The following is a 9,414-nucleotide window of genomic DNA, read 5'->3' as shown; positions in this document are numbered from 1 at the left end:
GCAGCCCCGCGAGGCGCGTGCTCCCCCAGCGCTGCGGCAGCCAGGCCGCCTGCCGCCGCCGTGCCCAGACCAGGTTTATTGATGACTCGTGTGATAGAAAAAGAAAACGCGCAAACAGATAATGCGGCAGGCACGTTACACGTAAAGTCATAAAGTCATAAAGATGCTCTTTACACAAACAGGCTGATATTTTGATTTAGCACTGGTCAAATACAGTAAAAGCTCTGTTGGTTTTAGCGGCTCGGGGCTCTGTCTCCCGCCGAAGAAGCCTGCTGGAGCGGAGGAGATGTGGCAAACGCATCAAAGGTAGGACGCGCTSCTACGTTACTAGCCTGGATCAATAAGCAGCGTCCAGGGAAAGGGAGCTACGCGTGCCGCTCTGGGGAGCCCGGGCCGCGCTGACCCCGGCCAACCTGCAGCGCGCCGGGGCGGGAGGGCGGCGGGACGAGGAGGCGAGCGGCCGAGGCCGCGGTCTGCTCCGTGGAAGGCGGTGTGTCCAGCTGGCGTGTTTTACAAAGCTTAGCAGAAGCTCAACGTGACATAAACATCCATTGCTAAACCCTGTTATACTGCGTAGGTTCCCAAACTGTAACATCTTCCATGTAAAGCAGCGAAGGAATTTAAAACACTTTATAGCAACTAGCCGCTCCTCCGGTCCCTCATCTACAGTCTTCTTTTTTAGCGACATTCAAGAAGTTTTGAATGTCAACCCAAGCGTACCTTTTAATTTTTAAGGTGCAAGWGTATGTGTTTGCTCGGATACTTTGCAAATCTCCAGCTAGCTATCTTGGCATTTTGTTCAAATCTTGGGGATTTTTCTTCTTCCGAGCAGATTTCTTTAAATTCTGCAGGTATGAAGACCAGAAGTTCCTTGCTTGTGGGGCAATTTCCTCCTGTTTTGCTTCACTGAAGGAAATAACACCGTGCAACTTACATTAGTGTCACCCTCTTTTCCTGAAAGAATGTCAGGCCAAGGAGGGACACCATACTTGCAGCATGAGTCGTCTGTAATTCAGCTGTGTCCTAACATCTGAAATTACAAGCATTCACCATCTGCTTTAGAAGTACCTAAGAAGAAAGACGATAAGGAAAACAGAAGTACGTTACTATGTTTATTGTTGAAAATTCAAATAGTAGATGCARCTGGTGACCTCAGAATTTGAGTGCTAAAAATTATGCTGAAATGTTTCAGCAAAGCTAGCAAATCCTCAAACAGGTTTCAGTCTTCCTGTAGCAATTTAAAACAGTAAATATTAACTGAATCAAAAAGCTGATTCMAAACTGGTGAAAAGAAATCAGTTCACTCAGCTGTATGCACAGAACAGGTAAGCAGTGGAAAGCAGCAGTGCAGGCTTTCCTAGCAATAACCCTCAATACTAAGGTGGAGAAGCTTTCTCCGGGGTTTGGAGGAAGTTCTGCCTCCACTGCCATTCAGTCAGCATTCTCTCTCTGAAGGCTCTTCCACGAGCAAAGCGTGACTGCGGTCTCAGTAGTTTGTGTTTATGGCCACCATGACCTGTTACCTATGAACAGAGGTGAAAGACCTAAGTAAAACCGTCTTTGAAAGCCTGCCATAACCCTGGGACAGTAATTACAGAATGTTTGAATAGATACCTGCGTTGTATATACTGTTAAAGACCTCTAGTCTTCTAATGGAGTGGCTTCCTTTTCTTCTCTAATCTTCAGCTTCTCCTTTTCAGTACTGTTAAAAAAATAGCAAAAATCAGCATCTAATATGCTGAGCAGCAGCAGGAGGTTCTGAGTTACATATAGCATATATAACATATAACAAGAATTTATACGATAAGGTAATAAGCCTTTTACGGGGATAGCAACCATASCATCAGGTGTATGGAGGAAAGAGCAGAGTGATCTGCCAACCACCGCAGCCRCAGCTGGCTCCTACTCTGAGTGGGAAGCCACTTTGAAGGGCGAGAGCTAAATGAGGACTCCACAGTTTACTCATCCTGGGACTCTGTTCTGACTGTGAGTAAACAGCCAATTATTGCTATTTGTGTTGGCAGTTTTGTAGATACTTAGTGTAGAAGCCAAGCCAGTGATTCTGGCCGTGAAGATGCATTTGACCATGTTTCCCAGCAGCCTTTCTCTTTCCTCTGTCCTTACAGTTCTGTGTCTGCCACCTCAATCCTCTTCTCTTGCTGTTTCTTCCGATGATGTCGACAGAAAATCACGACTATCACCACAAYGATCATCAGAACACAAGCCGACCCGATGGCCATGGCCAGAAAGTGGATTTCTGAGAAATGCACTGCATGGAGAGAAACAGGTGAATGAGCAAGAGGGACATATTGAGGGGCCCAGTTATGAGGCTGGGAACCTGTATCATCCGAAAAACCTTTCCTCGGGCTCCTTTCTCCTTGTAGCCATTAACTCCTCCCACATTCTCTTTATAATCCCTTTTCTTCCATACATTGTCGCAGATGAGGAGGAAGACCTGACAATGCTTTGCAGTAGCTGACTTCACATGACCTCTGAGGGCAGTTCCTGGCCTCTCACCTTTCTGCACAACTTTGAGTCGCACTTCACCAATTGTGCCATCAACATCTGGTGGGTTCTTCACCTGGCATGTGAATGTCCCATTGTCAGAGGGCTGCAAATTCCAGATCATGATGGAAACATCATTACGCTGAATATTCCCATCCCAGGTGACTCGCTCTTTAAACCGCCCCGTAGTCATCTTGTAGGGCTCCTTGAGATAATAGAATACCTACACAAAAGGAAGGAAACAGTCACTGCTATGCAGTGTGCTGCACGTGTGATGGAAGCAGTGCATGAAAGTCAAGTGGCACAGGCAGAGGCACGTGGCCCAAGAGAGGAGAATTGTGATGACTCGTCCCTCTCAACGAACTCTGAGGCCATTTCACTCCTCAGCGTGATAGTACCTTTGCTCCGTCAGCCATGCTACCTCTGTCTGGCTTAAGCCTAAGGCTGTGTTAGGCTCTGTTCGGCTGTCTTTCACTTATCTTACAGTACTTGTTTACCTGCTTACTCTGCCACGTTAGCCAACGCAATCCATTCCTTAAGTCAAGGCAGTGCAGAACCTTAGCTTGGACGTAAGGTTCAACTGTGATATGAGCAGGTATGGTTTCATCAGGCCCAGGATACTTTAACCCTGCTTACTCATAAAACTAAAAATAAAAACTGTTTATTTAACCAGGGTCTGCAAACAAAACTTTTTCTTACAGTAATTATTTTGAATAGCAGAGAGACAGTCCAAGATGTACATAATTGTGCACAGCTGCTGTGCTTGCCCATACCTACACCTGGATTTGTTACAGTCACTGGGCTTACCCAGTGCTGTGCCTTGGGAGAGATTTGTTCGAGCGAGTCTGCATCAGTGAAATGGAGTGTAAAGGTCTCACTCACCGGCTCATGAGAACTCTGGTCCTCGGGCTGGAAGTTCCAGGTCACCGACAGTCGCTGGCTAATAGGGCTGCTGCTAGAAAAGGTGCACTTTAAGCGGAGGTTAGTTCCGTTCACAGCATCCACCTCCTTGGAAGTGTGAACTTCCACAGCTGCCACAGGCCACAGTGCTGCAGGGAAAACAGCAAGGGGTTAGTGCTAARGAAAACTACTGTCTGGGAGTAAACTCAATGCTTTTTCTTATCTACTCTCAAGCTATGATGGAGCTTGCCTTATCTGTTCCTGTTAATGTTTAACCTGATGATCACAAGGCTACAGATTTAATTACTGAGGGTGCAGTCTTACATATGCAAATTCCAAGAGACCCCATGTACTTCCTGGCTTTTGGTGATATGAAAGCCACGCAAGCCTGGCAGTGCTGGCTTCGGGGGAAGTTTGCATTCGTCTGAGTGGATGGATGGTACAGAGCTTTCTTGGGAGAGTTGTGACTGTGCAGGTAAACGTGTACAGGTCTGACAACYGTTTGAGTGGAGGCCACTGAGAAACACTTGTCAGTGAAGGCAATAGATATCATATTGTTTTTTGGGGAAAATGTCTCTCTCACCCTTTTCGAGATAAAAAAAAGCCTGACACCTGGGAGGTGCAATTAACACTAGCAATACACATKTGCTGCTGATGGGCACTAATGATGCCTTCTAACTTTTCTTGCACTGGTCTTGGTCACCTGCTCACAGGTGATTACATTCTACCGCACTATACTCCCCAGGCAATTCCCTTTAGAAAGGGTAGCACTGCTGAGCACCTGTAAACAATTGCCGTTACCCATCCCAGACAGGCCAGACAGACTTTCCTTTATACGCTTTGTATTATCAGTTTGAGTGTCCTGCCTATTATAGTAAAAGCTGTTCGTACTAATGCGAGAAGTGCCTGTTGAGAACAGCACTGCTGGACAACTATAGTCAAAACAGGTTGGGGAACTCTGTGCAGGAAATCCTCATGGTAAATCTGTAAGCATTTGTTTGTCAAAGAAACATCCTCTTTAGTTAAGCAAACCACCACAGCTGCTGCCTTAAAAATAAGTTAGTATCAAGRTAGGCTACCCAGGAAGATAGACAAGCAGTAAAAGAGAGAGCATAAAGACAGAGAAAGAGGAAAATGGAAAATAAGAAAGCAAAAGGGTTGTTTGTGGAGATGCTGCTCAGGTTCAAGCTCCAGTCGTCCTTTAGCTTGCCCTGCTGTTCTATAAACAGTTCAGCGAGTCTAGCAGATTGCTGCTACAAAACCAGTGATGCTGTAGGTTCCCACTTTTTTTCCTCTAGGATCACTGTGTTGCTTTCCCGATCGCCTCAGCTCTCTGAACTGTCAAAACCTAGTTCATCTGGGTTAGTTTCCACAAAACAGCAGATATGATCTAATAATCATGCTGCTACTGCCAGTAGCAGTCCCCCTTGTTCCTGAACACGTACTCCCATAACTTTCCTTTTACTCACTGGTAGAAGTAACCCAGCAAAAAAAAAAAAAAAAAAGAAACTAGCAATAATTTTTGGTCACTATAGGAAGGTAAAATAACCCACTACAGTGTTGACTCAAGCGAAAAACAGCTTATCTAGGCTAGTAGAGTGTAGTTTTATAACAGAGACGGCTAGTATATTTTCCTGTATTACCTATTTGGTTTTGTGTGATAATTYTCAGTAGCTGGATAGGCAGTCTAATCTTTAGATCTGTGGTCTAGTCAGTGTACTTCATAATCTGAATATGCAATGGATTTGTCTTTTTGGAAATAATTTCTTGCCAAAACTTTCTTGCCAAATAATTTCCTCTCTTAAGGAGAAAATATTTGAAATGCCAAAACATTGAAGGTGTCTACATTTGAAAACTTCATTGGCATAGATCATGTTTCACAAMCAAAGAGCCAATATCACTTCTTCCTTTCCTTTTAAGCTTCTTAAAAAGAGCAAATGTAGGAATTGAATATAAAACATTTTTTCACAACAGGTTACCAAAAGTATCTGCGTGATGAAGTGTTTGGAAAAGGAGGACATGGTGTTCYTAGACCAAATTTTGTTTCCGGCTGCATTGATATGAACCACTGAAAATTCAAGTAAGTTTATTATTGTTCTGGGTTCATTGCAGCATAAAGGAGCTAAACCTAGCCCTGCTTAATAAGCTCTGATTGTCTAGTAACAAAGACAGTGAAACAAACATCCAAGAGTAAAGTCCAGAGTCCTGCCRGGAGCAGGGAGCGAGGCAGGGGCCAAAAAGATGTGTAACTGGAGCTCAGAATGAGCTCAGTGTTCTTCTTTCACCKGAACACACCTAAACCTGTTTGTCCAAGAAACTCAATCACTTCAAGTCGCTCGCAGTGAACCCAAGACCGAAAGAATCGCAGTAATCATCCACAACATGTCTGAGACTTCTATAAAGTCACTGCCTTAATGAGGTTGGTAATTTACTGAGCAGAAGAGGAAAGTCAAGATGCAACTGAGGCCAGACGAAACCAGGTTTTCTTACCTCGGAGCTGTACCCCAAGGAAGAGCACAGCACCCAGCCACCTGGGACCATGCATCAGGAAGACAAGTTCGTACTCCAGAGACTAAGCGGCGCGGGTAAAAAGAACTTCGTTTGGGGCTCCCGATGAGTTCATGAAAACYTTCCTGGGAAACTAGAACAAATTCCTTCCTTTCAGCCTGGCCTGCAAGGCAATGTGAGCGCTTCYTCCTGCCTGAGTCACAGAGCACTCCCCTGCACAGGCGCTGAAAGGCAAGGTGCGGCCAGCACAGCTCACTTCTGCGGGTAAAAGAGGGAGATTTTCAAGGTAAGATTGATTTCTTCTACTCCCATATTCCTTTGCTCTTTTGTGTTGCAATCATCCCTCCTCCCAGTTTCCACTTGAAACCACTCCCCTCCTGTGGGAGGTAATTTTGCTCCTAAAAGTAAATTTGCCTTGAGGTGCCTATAGCCTAAGGGGATGASGGCTATTTGTTTGACAGTGAAACCTGTGAACAATAGAAAAAAGCAAGCCAAAACAGGTCTGTGGCAGCAATGAACGCACGCATCCAGAGGATGGAAATGTCTTACTGAAATGCAGGTTTCTACAGTTAAATGAAGTCATCATTCTGTAAGGTTACTTAGTTGCAGCCATCCCACAGAAGAATTGTGAGACTGAATTAACAGGCGCTTGAGAACTTTGTGGAAAAGTCAAAAGACATTTACAGTGGACATGAGTCCAGCCCAGTGGCAGTCCAGGCACAGCTGGGGACAGCTGCTTAAMAAGCAGCACAGGGAACTAGAGAAACTCAATGGGACGCAGAATATTTTGCCGGTGGAGTRTGGCAGTTGTCAGACTGTGGAACTGAGTTGTGCATGTGTGTTAGCGAGATAAGGATGTTTGCATGAGAGGGCCATAAATCACTTTCCAGCGGAATTTGCTGCTGGCTGTGGCTCTGTTGTTATCTGGTCCTTGGACTGTTTCCAAACAGTCATGCTAGGTTATGAGCTTTGATTGTCACTGGTGCTAACTGTCATGCAGTGGTGCCAAGGCAGGGATAGGGAGAGCTGCACGAACTTGGAGCATTTTGAAAGGTTCCCTTTAGCTGAGGACCAGGGTGCAGAGCGAGGGTGGTCTYGCTGCTCAGCTGTGTGCGCTCCAGTTGGGACGTTTTGGGTTAGCTGGGGCGCACTGAGAGGACGTTACAAGTGGCCAGAACAAGGCTTTGATGGAAAGAGGACAGCGGCAGGACTCTCYGACTTCCTGGTAATGAGCAACCATATGGGCATCTCTCTTCTCATTCGCTGTCATAACATCCTTGCAGCAGTTCYTAGGAAAGTACTGAATGTATTTTTATCTTTTAAAATTCAAGTTAAAAAATTGGCCGTAAGAGAAAGTGCTGAGTCCTCAGCCACAGAAGCTGTCCACAGAGCAGCACAGGGAACCCTGTTTCTGCTAGCATGTCACTGCTAACAGTTCTAAGATACCATGACCTCTATTTCCACGAAAATAATTTGGCTGTGTATTAGCCCTTCATCATGGCATCTCCCCAGATTTCCACTCAGTTACTATTCTAAAAYATCATTTAAATTTCTTCCACTGCCACCATAAGAATTTATTACTCTGCGGGGGTTACAAGTGGAGGATTTTTTTTTTCCTTTGGGGGTTTTGTTTGAAACACCTGTAAGGCAGTGCCTAGCAGGCAGTTTGCTGGGGTTGGTCTGTTGTGGAAAAAAAAGCATCATTCAAACCTAGAGTTAAAAGTTACCTGCTGGAATAAGGTGSTGAGAGGTTTTTGTGCAAAACTGAGGTGAGAAAACAAGGTTAACATGAATAATTGTTCTGTTGCTGCTCAGGGAAGTGTGGAAAGGGATTTCCCAGTGTTCCCATATGATTGAAAAGGTGCTGATTTTTATGACAACGTAAAAAACTTGGGGGAAGAAATGAAGTTACAAAAATGAGAAGGAGTGAGGGAAAAAACATTCCAGAGGGGAAAAATGACAAGGGGAATGGAAAACGGGGTTTTTCATCTGGATTAAGACTATTATGCATATGTGTAAAACTGATGCATCTCTGATACGTTGAGTGCTCTGTGTACACACCATGTGTGATCAGAGCGCGCACACTATAATCAGTGTACCACCAGTGTACTGGTTGGGATAAGTCCTCCCTATGACAATTCTGCAGAAYCCCACAGCTTGCAGGTTCCTAGTAGTGCTGGAGCTGCTCTGTAAGTGCCACTCAGCAACCTCAGTTCAGGTCTGAACTTGCAGAGCTTCAGCACAGGCTGTGATTTTTRACCATCGTATCCTTTCTCAGGGCAAGGAGACTGGGTCAGTCTTCCCAAGCAATACTTTCTTGTATTGGGAGAAGCTGATCTGTTTTAATGGCAGTGGTTTTAGAGCAAACATTTGGTCATGACAGGCTCTCCTCCGAGGAGAGAGGGTTTATTCAACGCATTGCGCACTGCAGCAAAGCAAGGAAATGTGGTCCCAAATAGGGCTTCTGGAGTTTGTGCTTTGGGAAATTGAAGCTGTCAAGTCTTGAAGCCTGAAAATGCATTTTTATAATGGGCCCTGGAGAAGGAAAACATATTAGTGCCGYGGCATTTTCTGAGAATGCTGACACAGGACTCTCCGGTGGGGAGGGCGCAGCTCCCGTAGGCTGTCTTTGGACAGCTAGTTCCGCCCTCTCTCCTGGGCCAGAGAGCACGACTCAGGCATTTGCTCTACCTGTCAGCTCAAGCAGTCAGCTTTCACTCCGTTTCAGTGGGATGTTAAAAAAACATTAAAAGCTGCAACAAGTAAAACCTAGAGCTGTGTTTGGTGGGTTCCCAGGCTCCATCTGTCCAAAATGTCTCGGAGATAAAAAGCCAATGCAGACTGAGACAACAATGTCTAAAGACTGCGTTTCAAATCTCAAAAAGCCAAGAGTCGCCCGGTAAGGCCSTGGAGTGGCAGCTATCTGATAAAKTCTTTGCTCTGACTCCAGATACGCCCTGCTACTAAGACTCTCGACTCATAGGTCATGCTCAGAACGTAGGGGCACAAAAAGCTTCAAATCAACGAATGTTTTCTAGACAGTGCCACAGGACTTGGCAGGCCAGAGAACCAGGCATACACCTGTGGTTCTGGTGCTTGTCCACTCACATGTTCAACCAGGAGCACAGGTGTGTGGTTAGAGCAGAGAGTCAAGCAGCAGGGCTGTGCAGCTTCCTTCCTCAGTCTGCCGTATGATTTTGGCTCACAGCATGGGTGAGCTGGTTTCTGGAASGTGCTCATGAATTTCCCTGGTGCTGGGTGCCACCAATGACACGCTGATCATCAAAAGCTGAGGCTCCCCCAGCTACAGATGGAGCAGTGCATGCTGCAGGCACTTGGCTCATCCAGCAGTCAGGCCGTAAGAGTTTCAAGTTTAGTACTTTGGCATTTTGTTGTGTTTCATTACAGTAGTGATCACAGCAGCCGTACATTCTTCCCACAGACAAGGCTTCGGCTGCCTAAGATCGTCTTTCTGCACTGCAGCAATTTACTGTCTTCAGG

At 45.6% G+C, this 9,414-nt stretch overlaps 1 protein-coding gene across 1 annotated transcript; it reads right to left on the bottom strand.

Annotated features, from left to right (window-relative positions):
• Positions 1-205: 205 nt before the first annotated feature.
• Positions 206-6,187, bottom strand: MPZL2 (myelin protein zero like 2). The gene is made up of 6 exons (XM_085303085.1): positions 5,896-6,187; positions 3,388-3,554; positions 2,518-2,728; positions 2,125-2,269; positions 1,615-1,702; positions 206-1,068 (listed from the first exon to the last, which is right to left on the bottom strand). The coding sequence occupies exons 1-5, from the start codon at positions 5,948-5,950 to the stop codon at positions 1,642-1,644; spliced, it is 639 nt and encodes a 212-aa protein (XP_085159211.1). The 5' UTR covers positions 5,951-6,187; the 3' UTR covers positions 206-1,068; positions 1,615-1,641.
• Between the last annotated feature and the right edge of the window lie 3,227 nt (positions 6,188-9,414).

This window comes from Rhea americana, unplaced genomic scaffold (genome assembly GCF_003343005.1).
Source record: "Rhea americana isolate MKP2758 unplaced genomic scaffold, rheAme1 scaffold_197, whole genome shotgun sequence".
In the NCBI taxonomy this organism is placed as follows: domain Eukaryota; kingdom Metazoa; phylum Chordata; class Aves; order Rheiformes; family Rheidae; genus Rhea; species Rhea americana.
The sequence above is the reverse complement of the archived record's forward strand: the minus strand, read 5'-3'. Positions and strand labels throughout refer to the sequence as shown.